The 12,302-nt window shown below is 45.2% G+C and overlaps 1 protein-coding gene across 29 annotated transcripts in view; it reads left to right on the top strand.

Annotated features, from left to right (window-relative positions):
• Nucleotides 1–12,302, top strand: part of DLG2 (discs large MAGUK scaffold protein 2) — an 874,668-nt gene that overhangs the window by 426,858 nt on the left and 435,508 nt on the right. For 18 of the 29 annotated variants that reach the window (XM_079973452.1, XM_079973437.1, XM_079973455.1 and 15 more), the window contains one exon: nucleotides 3,678–3,839. The exons of 5 other annotated variants lie outside the window; for them this stretch is intronic. In XM_079973452.1, coding sequence (XP_079829578.1) covers nucleotides 3,678–3,839 — 162 coding nt within the window. The remainder of the gene's footprint in view (nucleotides 1–3,677; nucleotides 3,840–12,302) is intronic. 6 more of the 29 variants (XM_079973448.1, XM_079973434.1, XM_079973438.1 and 3 more) reach the window with 1 other exon arrangement.

The raw sequence follows: 12,302 nt of genomic DNA, 5'->3' as shown, positions 1-12,302 counted from the left end.
ACTAAGTTAGTTCTTGGTATGAGCTTTCGTGTGCATGCACACTTCTTCACACGAAAGCTCATACCAAGAACTAACTAAGTTGGTCTTTAAGGTGCTACTGGAAGGAATTTTTTTATTTTGTTTTGACTATGGCAGACCAACATGGCTACCTATCTGTAACTAGAATTTCTACTGTACACCTCCTCCTCTGCTGTTGACCGCCTCCTTCTGTGATGTATGTATGATGTTTCAGGGGGGGTGGTCTTGGGCTACAGGGTGGGCAATTTCAAAAGTCTATATAAGAGCTTGCACCCCAATGTTCTGGGTTCCTCCTCCCTCTTGCATTGGGGTGGAGGGTTTGAGCACCCTGTTGCAACAGTTTAATAAAGATCAGGCTTACTAGCGGCTTTCCTTCTCAGTATTCTCTGGTTGGCCTCTGTTTTCTCCTACCGATATAGAACCTACTTAAGGTGCAATCACACTAGATGCTTCTAATGTGTTGTTAGAATTCTTTCGGCTGCCTCCAAATATGATTGACCGCTCACATAAAGTGCTTTTATTGAAGAAGCCGCAGCCTTTAAAATACAAACACCCACACCTACAAGCACATACCCATTGAGCTAGTGGAAATAATAATAAAAAGTCAACCCAAGGTTTATTGCACACAGGGCTTGTACTGATTCTACCTTCCTAGCTCACCAGGCTTTTATTTATAGAATCGAATCAGGCCAACCGTAGGCAACCTTCAAGACGATGGTTGTTCTGCCATCTTGTGTTTCGAAGCTTCAACTACACTGAGGTACAGTGAAAGTGGAAAGTAGGCAGGAGAACACTGCAATCTTTGTGCAGCCTTAAAGACACACTGGGACATTTAATAGAAGAAGAACTTTGCAGATCAGATCAGGATGGCAACCACCCTCTGCCCTGATTCTGGCATTATACTTGTGAATGTGGTGCTCCATTGAAACTACAGTCATACTTTGGTTCTCGAACGTCTTGGTACTCGTACGTTTTGGCTCCCGAGCGCCACAAACCCGGAAGTGAGTGTTCTGGCTTGCGAATGTTCTTTGGAACCCGAACAGCCAACATGGTTTCTGCGGCTTCCGATTGGCTGCAGGGGCTTCCTGCAGCCAATCGGAAGCTGCACCTTGGTTTTCAAACGTTTTTGGAAGTCGAACGGACTTCTGGAATGGATTCCATTCGACAACCAAGGTATGGCTGTAATAGTGATTTGCCATCTGTTTTGTGCTGTTCTAAGAAGAGAATCCTGTGTTCACTTACTCTTCAGCTCCTGGTTTTCAGCCAAGAGCTCCGAAATCAGCCATAACATTACAATGAAATTATGAAGCACTTGGGACCTTCCACCTCACAGGCTTTCTCTTTAACTTTCAGTTAACGAGAGCCAGTGTGGTGTAGTGGTTAAGAGCGGTGGACTCGTAATCTGGTGAACTGGGTTCGCTTCCCTGCTCCTCCACATGCAACTGCTGGGTGACCTTGGGCCAGTCACACTTCTTTGAAGTCTCTCAGCCCCACTCACCTCACAGAGTGTTTGTTGTCGGGGAGGAAGGGAAAGGAGAATGTTAGCCGCTTTGAGACTCCTTCAGGTAGTGATAGAGCGGGATATCAAATCCAAACTACTACTACTACTACTATTCTTCTTCTTCTTCTTCTTCTTCTTCTTCTTCTTCTTCTTCTTCTTCTTCTTCTTCTTCCTCTTCTTCTTCTTCTGTACCACAAAAGCGTTCCTCATATGGCTCATAAAACTGCTTGAAAAACAACAACGACCCTGCCTGGCATGCAGAAAAGCCCCGGTTTCCATCCATGGCATCTTCAGAAAGGGCTGAGATAGAATCTCACCTGAAATTCCCAGGAGCTTCTGAGCTAGATGGACCAATGGGTCTGGTTTGGAATAAGGCAGCTCCCTCTCTTCCCACTGAAAGCTGATTCAAGAAATTCGTGTTAATATCTTTCATGTAAAAATCCTGAATTTGCTTTAACTGGGGGAACTTCCCTGTCTGCCTTTCCTGCTTTGTTGACATTGTTTTAAAGAAAACCACAACAGCTCTCAGCCTGCAACTGTACTTCCGAAAGGATCTGAGACAATGCTGCGCCCTTCCATTTAGCTACCTTAAACAAACACTGAGATTTCTAGATTCAGGTAGGGAGCTGTGTTGGTCTGACACAGCCAAAATAAATTACCCAGAACAAACTTAGTTGGTCTCTAAAGTGCTACTGGACGATTTTTTAAATTTTTGTTGTTGTTTCGACTGAGATTTCTCTCTCTGTGTTGTTTTTTAAAAAAAGATGGGCACATTTTTATTTTAACAGCTCACAGTGGCACAATCCACACTCCTCCATTAGAGGTAATTGCAGGGCATTTGAAATCATCTGTTGTGGGTTGGCGACAGCATACAGTGCCTTGTTGGTAGTAGGCACTGATTTGCAATCCAGGTAGGTAGCCGTGTTGGTTTGACACAGTCAATATATATATAAAAATAAACAAATGTCCAGTAGCACCTTAGAGACCAACTAAGTTTATTCTTGGTATAAGCTTTCGTGTTCATGCGCACTTCTTCAGATACCAATCGTTCATCATCCACCTACTCTTTGGGAAGATGTGAAGCAATGAGTGTGTGTGTGTGTGTGTGTGTGTGCATGGAGGGGCAAGGGCTTTTGCCCAACTGCAGTTAACTGGGGAAGAAAGGGCAGGCAGTTCCTAAGGCAGACCTTGCATCACTTGTGAATCGCCAAGTTGGATATATCTCAGCAACCGTGTGTCATGGCCTGCCAGGAGCTTGACACAAAGCAGAAGATCGTGGAGCCCCAAGTGGTGAGACTGTGTTTCACGTGGCAGTAGTGCAGCGATAAGAGACCTAAGTTCAAGAGCTGGGAGATAGGCCTCTGGGGGTCTGCACGATCAGAAAAGAACTAGGCTTGGTGGAAACCTGTATGGAAGTGTGTGCTTAGCATTTCCAAACCCCATATCTCTCCCTTGCACTTCTTGGGGGAACCTCCTGATACACTTTATTATGCTCAGCAAATGTCCTTCATTTCTTTACATCCGCTATGACTTAAGGCAGATCATATAGCAGGCCTTGTTAAACCTTTTAAGAGCTGGTGGAACAGTGTTGTACCAACATGGAGCTCAAAAGGTGCTTTTGGTCCTAACCGCATTTGTCTTCTCCTTAGGAAGGTCACAGTTCAGAATGTAAAATTCACAGTAGGGTTGAGGGAGAAATTCAGTTCAATTCACATTTAAAGGTGAACTTACCTAATCTGCACTTTCTGAAAATGTGTGGTCAAAAAAGCAGCCGTTCTTCAAAATCCGTACACTTCTGAATTTTGCAATATGGTTCTCTAGCCCCAACACTGTATATACTAGGGTGAGGTGTGAATTTTTTTTTTAAAAAAAACGTACATTGGTGAAAATAACATGCAAAAAACGCATTGTATCAGGGGAAATTGCTTTGTAAAAATGTGTACTTTAGGCCAAGTCCATGCAAAAATGTGTATAAGGAGAAATTTGTGGATTTGTTTTTTTTTTTTTTAATAAAAACAAATAGCACGCCAATGTGGAGAACTGAACTGAACTTAAGAAGGCAAAAATGAGAAACTGTCAGAAACCAAAGCTGGCAGATTCACCCATCCCTATTTCACCGTTCCTTAATATTCTCCCTCCCCCCCCTTTTGCCTCCCAGAAGTATCGCTACCAAGATGAGGATGCTCCACACGACCATACTTTACCTCGCTTAACTCACGAAGTGAGAGGGCCAGAACTAGTTCACGTTTCTGAAAAGAATTTATCGCAGATAGAAAATGTCCACGGATACGTCCTGCAATCGCACATCTCGCCTCTGAAGGTCAGTAACGCTTCTCCATGGCAACTTCTGAGCTTTCCCAATAAAAATAAACAAAATAAAAGACAGAGAGAGAAGTAACTGGATTTTTAAAAGCTGCAGGTGCCTCCTTGTCTTAAGCTGTTTGTTGACGCGCCTTTGTGCAAATCACACCCTCTGGCAACCGTTTAATTCTTGGCACGTCTGCCATTGTCGAAAAGTTTAGCGCTGATGTGCAACAGATCTTGGTGCAACAGGCTTGTATTGGAGCTGCGACGGAGCTGGGGGAGCTTTCCTGAAGAAGGGAATAATTCCATGTATCAACTTTTAAAGAGTGGATAAGCATAACTGGGAGGCAATTGGTTTTTTTTCTTTTCTGTTTTCACAGTGCTGGCTCAATCCTTGCTTGTCCTTGTTGCAAGATAAATGAAGTATTTATATTGACAGATAATAATCGACCGAGTCCTTTGTTTGGGGGGTAGACACAGACAAGAAGTTGCTCCTAAATTTCTAGGAATCGTGTGAAAAAGGGAATTGTGTTTGCCACCATCAGGTCATTGTTTACTGAACTGGTTGCTGTTGCCGTGTGTAATGGTTCTAGGGGGTTGCTCGTGCGTAAGTCGTCGCCACACCTGGCTGAGTCACCTGGGTGAACCCTTTCTGTCCAGACAGCCACCCATCCGTGGCTGTCTCAATCACTGGCAGAATCCGTCAGTGGCCGTTTCTTGAACTTCTTCCAGCAAAGAAGTTTTTTGACGCCCAGTCGCCTCCTACTCTCCCTGCGTGGAAGTCTTCTGCGCAGGGAGGGTGTGGGCAGCGGAGGACCCGTGCTCTCCCCGCTGGTCTCCGGTGAGGAGTCCAGGAGCCTTCTCTCCGATTCCCCCTTCTGCCCCCCTTCTCCACTGGTGCTACGCTGATTCCCTTCCCCAGCGGATGGGCTGCCTCTCTCCCTACTGGGACCCTCTCCGGCATCCCTCTGGAGCCTTCCCTCCGCCTCTGGCTCCGATGGCAGTTCCCTGACACCGTGGGTGAAAAGAGGTTTGAAAAAGAGGGATCATAGCATCATAGGATTGTAGAGTTGGAAGAGACCCCAATGGACATCTGGTCTAACCCCTGCAATACAGGAATCACATACTCCTTCCTACCCATGGCTATTCACTAAAACAAAATGAAATATATTAAAATTCAAAGGCTTACGACATGAAAAGTGTTACAAGCTTCAGAAAGTAGAGTGGCTTCTTCAGACAGCAAGAGAATTGCTTTCTGTTCTATCATTAAAGGTAATAGGTAATAGGTAAAGGAGCCCTGGATGGTTAAGTCCAGTCAAAGGCGGCTATGGTGTTGCGGAGCTCATCTTGCTTTCAGGCCGTGGGTGCCGGCGTTTGTCCACAGACAGCTTTCTGGGTCATGTGGCCTGCAGGACTAAACTGCTTCTGGTGCAACGGAACACCGTGACAGAAACCAGAGTGCACAGAAACACCATTTACCTTCCTGCCACAGTTGTACCTATTTATCTACTTGCACTGGCATGCTTTCGAACTGCTAGGTTGGCAGGAGCTGGGACAGAGCAACGGGAGCTCACTCCATTGCAGGGATTCGAACCACCCAAGAGGCTCAGTGGTTTAGACCACAGCACCACCCATCCTTTACCTTTACCTCTATCATTCACTGCAAGGCTGACTAACATTTGACCCTTCAGATGCTACTGGAGTACAGTTCCCATCATCCCTGATCATTTAACCCAAAGTAAGACACTTTTTCAGCTTAGTGAGGTGCCGTTTGTAAAGCTGAAATGTTTAAATGCCCACAATGTTTCTTGCAAGGCAGGAGAAAATGAGAAATTGACTATGCTCCCACCACATCCTACTCTTGGGCTAGTGGTGGCCATCTGCTGACTCTGGCCCAAGGTCAGGCAATACAGAGCCTGACCATTTATATCCCGCTGTGAAGAATTCCAGAGCATGAACTGGGGATCTCCTGCTCTGAGGCTAGCAAGCTACCTAGGATTCTGTGTGGGTGCCAAGGTCTCAGAGGTTTCTTCAGTCATAGAAGGGAATAGGGGTGCGTAACATCGGTACATGTGATTGGCAGTCAGCATGAGGCCTGTGGATTGGCCAGGCCATAGCGATGCAGCAGCACTGTCAATTTTGATGAGCGGGATCAACCCTCGCAACCACATTCTGAAGGAGAAACCAAAAAATGCAGGCAACTGTGTTGATGCATTATTACGTGTGCATCTGCAGGCACACAAAATACAGAATACAATGACCTATGAATTAGGATCAGTCTTCCAGCAGTTCTGCGTAGAGTTTCCTGGAAGTTAGCTACATTGAACTCAGTGGTACTTACTTCTGCCTACACTGCCTCAAAATAAAACACAGTGAGCATTAACAATCAACCATCTGAAATGCAACTTTTAGATTTTCATTGGAAATGCAGGTCACGCTGCAAACAAGTGTTACCATTGAAACTGGTGTACTGTGATAAAGATGAATGTGTTGCCAAGGATGTTATTTTTGTTTCAAACATTGCAAATTTTGGACAAAGTGGACTGTTTCAAGAAGTGGCAGAAAGATATCTCTAGATTTGTCTGGCAGGGCAAGAAGCCTCGAATAAAATTTAAGATATTAACCGATGCTAAAGAAAGAGGTGGATTTGCCCTGCCAGACCTTAGGCTTTATTATGAATCAGCTGCATTTTGTTGGCTGAAAGAATGGCTGCTTCTTGAAAAGCCTGTATGCTGACCTATCTCACAGACTAACTTTAAAAGCCTCTTCATCTCATTCATTTGCCAGAGCTAAAAGGGTAGGTCATTTACCTTGGTGCTCCAGCAGAGCTGAGCTCCCTTTTCCTGTTATCTCCTCCAACACACCACTGCCAGGCCTGTCCTGCTGCCCTTGTCCACTATTGTGCTCAAGTTGAAGTCGCTGTTTCCCTTCCAGCAATGAAAAACAGCGAGCCTTTTGCTGGAAAGTGCCTATCCTGGGTCTAGATTTGGGTTTGACTCCTTACCATTTCAGCTTGGCCCTGGTACTCTGTCATTTATCGGATTACTCTTAGGAAACAGTAGCTTTTTGGTTATTTGGACAGAGTTGGCATACAAAAGGGTGCTTTCAGTGGGAGCCAGAGCAAACTACTGATGGAGACATCCCACCTCTTCATAAATTAGTCATCTGTATCTTCCACATGCCTGAAGCAAAGCCTTAGCTTTACTTCCTCTGCATTGTACATACGATGCCAATTCAAATTGCAGAGATTAGGCTAATGTGTATTGACTCTGCATTGTGATGTGAAAGGAAAAGCTATTATTCCAGAAATCATCTTCTGTGTCCTTCCAGTGGTCTGCCGCTAGATGGTGCAGTTAGCTGGTGATCTCTTTGGTCCAGGGATTGCAATCAGTAGGTCTTCCGTTAGCCGAAATCTGAACCTGGGAGTCTAAGGGACTTGACCGAAGCGGGGCGGGGAAACAAATAGAGGTTCACTGGGAAATTCTTCACTGACTGCGACTCAGTGGCAATGCTTTAAGGACCACTAGACATCTTCACTTTTAAACAAGCTGGGGATTACATGGAACGAAACTTCATCTGAAGCAACATGTCAAGAAGACTTTTGTTTAAAGCATCTTCTGCTTGACAGAGGCTTCTGGATAATTTTGAGGGTAACAGAAACCTTTGATAAGATGACCCAAATGTTTCTGGTTACTGTTGACTTAGAATCAGCTGCATAGAATTGTAGAGTTGGAAGGGACCATAAATGTCATCTAGTCCAAACCCCTGCAATGCGGCAATCTTTTGCCCAATGTTAGGCTTGGACTTGGGATGGGAAAGCTCTGGTAAAGGTAAAGGGACCCCTGACCATTAGGTCCAGTCGTGACCGGCTCTGGTGTTGCGGCGCTCATCTCGCTTTATTGGCCGAGTGAGCTGGCGTTTGTCCACAGACAGCTTCCAGGTCATGTGGCCAGCATGACTAAGCCGCTTCTGGCAAACCAGAGCAGTGCACGGAAATGCCATTTACCTTCCCGCCGGATCGGTACCTATTTATCTACTTGCACTTTGACGTGCTTTTGAACTGCTAGATTGGCAGGAGCAGGGACCGAGCAACGGGAGCTCACCCCGTTGCAGGGATTCGAACCGCCAACCTTCTGATCGGTATGTCCTAGGCTATGTTGCTGGACTACAATTCCCGTCTTCATTCCTGACCATGTTGGCTGGAGCTGATGGAAATACAACATCTGGAGAGCTATAGATTCCCAGCACTGGGACAGGAACTAAGAGAGGGCTTTTGGGGAGTCATGAAGGTGGAAAGATAACGTGTGCTGTATTCTTTTAAAAAAAGAAAGAAAAGAAGACCATTTTTTTTTCCAAGGTGTTCTTTTCAACTTCCTAGCTGCATCTGCAATTCAGATGTGCTGGTTTATTAGGCCCTCTCATCCCTCTCTGCCTCTGATTGAAGCACCGTCAAATGCAGTTCCTCCAGGGAATATAACTAATCAGCGTTTCTGAAACAAGAGCAAAATGTGCATTTGCTAAAACGAGTCTTCGGGATTTGTAATTACTGCTTTTTTGTTTTTGTTTTGCTTCCTGCAACTGTGATAGCTTAGAACATTTTGAGAAGCTCTGTGTGCTCGGCTTCTGTGCCAGAAGAGCCAACTCCAGCTATTGTCAGGTCCCACCCACTGCTGCCTTGGCTCCACTCCTTGTCCTCTTGGATCAGGAATGTGGGGAATGCGCCACAAAATCTCCAGGAGCTGCTGAACTGCAATTCCCATTAGTCCCAGCCAGCAGTGCCAATGTTCAGGGATGATGGGGGGTTTATTTGACTCATGTTTGAATGTGGAGCTCTTCTTCCCTTGATGGTGCATAAAAATGTTTGGTGTCTTATTTTTATTATTATTTACTTATCTAGATTACTTTTATTCTGCTTCATGGTCCTGAGAGGATCTCAAACCGGTCCATAAAGATAATAATAATAATAATAATAATAATAATAATAATAATAATAATAATATATTGAACTTCTATCCCAGCCTTTTTTCTCCAATAGTTTAAGGTGACATACATGGTATAATAATAATAATAATAATAATAATAATAATAATAATAGGGACACAGGTGGCACTGTGGTCCAAACCACTGAGCCTAGGGCCTGCCGATCAGAAGGTCAGCGGTTCGAATCCCTGTGACGGGGTGAGCTTCCATTGTTCGGTCCCAGATCCTGCCGAGCTAGCAGTTCGAAAGCACATCAAAGTGCAATTAGATAAATAGGTACCGCTCCAGTGGGAAGGTAAACAGTGTTTCTATGCGCTGCTCTGGTTCACCAGAAGCGGCTTAGTCATGCTGGCCACATGACCCAGAAGCTGTCTGCAGACAAATGCCAGCTCCCTCGGCCTGTAGAGTGAGATGAGCGCTGCAACCCCAGAGTCATCCACAACTGGACCGAAAAGTCAGGGGTACCTTTACCTTTAATAATAATAATATACCCCACCCCTCTGACTGTGTTGCCCCAGCCATTCTAGGTGGCTTCCAGCATAATAAAAGCACAGCAAAACATCACACATTAAAAACTTCATGATACAGGTCTGCCTTTAGAAAGTTGAATAGTTGTTTATCTGTTTGAAATCAGATGGGAGGGTGTTCCGCAGGGTGGACACCACTACTAAGAAAGCCCTCTGTCTGGTTCCCTGTAGCATCATTTCTTGCAGTGAGGAAACCACCAGAAGGCCCTTGGAGTTGGACCTCAGAGTCCAGGCTGAACGATGGGGGTGGAGATGTTCCTTCAGGTATACAGGGCCTAGGACGTTTAGGGCTTTAAAGGTCAACAGCAACACTTTGAATTGTGGTCAGAAACATACTGGGACCCAATGTAAGTCTTTCAAGGCCGGTGTTATGTGGTCTTGGTGGCTGCCCCCAGTCACCAGTCTAGATGCCACATTCTGGTTTAGTTGTAGTTTCCGGGTCACCTTCAAAGGTAGCCCCACGTAGAGCGCATTGCAGTAGTCCAAGCAAGAGATAACTAGAGCATGCACCACTCTGGCGAGACAGTCCGTGGCAGTCTGCGTACCAGTCTGCGTACCAGACGGAGCTGGTAGACAGCTGCCCTGGATACAGAATTGACCTGCGCCTCTATGGACAGCTGTGAGTCCAAAATGACTCTCAGGCTGCTGCCTGGTCCTTCAGTTATAAGGCAGCATACTATTTTCCTAACACCTCGCTTATTGTTATTATTTTTTTTACTAGGTAGGAGCATAGAAATCTGCCTTATATTAGGTCAGACCATTGGTCCGTGTAGCCTTGTATTGTCTACACTGACTGGAAGTGGATCTCCAGTGCCTCAGGCATGATGTCATTTCCAACCCTACCGGGAGCTGCTGGGAATTGAACTTTTGGGACCTTCTGAGCGCAAAGGATGCGCTGTAGCAGTGAGTCACAGCCCTGCCACAGGTACAGAGGCGGGTGTGGTTAACATCACAGAGCAGGCCTTCAAGTGGGCTTTAACCTGGCTGGGTTGGATGTAGCGGCAACACTCAAGCCATCACCCCCATGGCTCTTTTGATCTTATTTCAGAACACTGAGGATAGAACGAATTGTCCCCAAATTTCCCAGAACTGTTTGTTCTCTTCCCAGATGAAGATCTGATGAGACATGTTATTACCTGAAAGGGCCTAGCAAATGATATTCCCAGCCTGAGTATACTTCCCTTGAAGATTAAAGGGTGGGTTGGGCAGAAACAACAACAACAATAACTCCTTTTATTCCTCTTTCCGGAAAATTTAACAACAGATGATGGGTGGGTAGCTGGCTGTCAAATGCTGCTTTGATGCTGCCCGTCACAAGCAGTTGCTTATTTTTATTTTTATTTTCTGGAGCAAAAGAAAGCACATTCCTGTAGTTTGCTTTGAATTGCTGATCCCCTCCTCACCCAATTAAATTGTTGCCTGACGAACAATTTGATTAGATCTCTTACACCTGTCAAATGCCAAAATGATGAACAAATATGTCGTGTGCACATCTGCTTCAATTGGACTAATAGCCATCATCTGTGGGCTTCGAGGTAACAACCAAATGCATTAAAACTGAGTTACAGTTTGAGGTTAGCAGGACAGCTGTGATAGGAAATGGCAACAGTGTGTTGACAGTCTTTGCATTTAACTAGCATGGTTCAGGTGTATAGTGTGCCATCTTTTTTTGGGTCTAGGGATCCCAGAGGAGAGTAGGGACACATGTTTGGTTGAAGAGCAAGTGCTTCAGAGTTTGCCTGGTTCCATTCGGGGTCAAATCCAAATTCCAACTGCGAAAAACAAAGCTTTGTTCCTCCCCTATTCACTATTACAGGAAAATTTAAAATGGCTATACCTCTCCTTGCTTTTGACAGAAGTGGGTAAAATTTGTGGGCATAACTGTCCCTTCTGTGTGAATAAAGCCTTCCAGACAAATAGGCCAGGGGTTTTTTTGTGGGGATACTTAAAATAAGAAGGTTATAACTTTCATATTTTTTTGCAGAATTGGGTGAATTTTTCAGGCATAGTAGCCTCTTCAGATGGGATTTGTGGGAAATCTGTTTGTATGAAAGTGGCATGCATGAGAGAGGTGCCCCTAGGTAAGAAATGTGCCCAACTCAGAATGGATGCAGGGGGTTTTGTGATCAGTACCTTTAAAGTTTATTTTAGGTGGTACACTAAAAAACATTTGCTTCCTTCCCTGAGGCATACATTGTAGAGGTGCCCCTAGGAAAGCAAATGGTAAAGTTTCAGAAGGATAGGTGCAGGGGCTAGGGAGTAAAGATGATTTTTTAAAAAAACAACAACAGGTTCAGACCTGTTTTCTACGCAATCAGCAGCAGAAAACACAGAAATGAAATGCAAAGCTGAACTGACAGGAATTGATGTATGGACATTTAGCAGAGGCAGGACTTGAACATGTAGTACTTTTCAAGCAATCACCACAAACTGAACTTGCAAAGAGAACGGAACACACAAGAACAAGGTGATATATTACTCCTTCCCTCCAAAGCACTGTAATTGGGGAGTCCTGTCAAATATTATTTCCTCTGATTGGAAGCTAGGCTTGTTAGTCACAAACGTGCTCCCCCTTCCCCTGTTTCCCCACTCTGGCATTTTCATTACATGCCAAGCTTGGGGGGAAATGTTTGAGTTTTGGCAGACACACTGTCTGCAGTGTTTTTTCAATGTCCAAATATCCAAGGCACCCATAAGCATTCATAAGATCCCAACCACCAACGGGACCAAATTGTTGTGATTGATGCACATCCCTAATACATACATACATACATACATACATACATCTAGAACATGGGTCGGCAAACTAAGGCCCTTCTAAATCCAGCCCGCAGATGGTCCAGGAATCGCTGTGTGGATCGCTAGTGCCTGCTTTCTTTCCCCCTCCCTCACACGGTGGCGGTGGCGACTCCTCCCTCCCTCCTCCTGGCTTCTCCCCGCCCTGCCTAGAGGAGGAAGGGGGCTGGGCTTTG

Source organism: Podarcis cretensis (assembly GCF_951804945.1).
Source record: "Podarcis cretensis genome assembly, chromosome: 4".
NCBI classification, from domain to species: domain Eukaryota; kingdom Metazoa; phylum Chordata; class Lepidosauria; order Squamata; family Lacertidae; genus Podarcis; species Podarcis cretensis.
The sequence above is the reverse complement of the archived record's forward strand: the minus strand, read 5'-3'. Positions and strand labels throughout refer to the sequence as shown.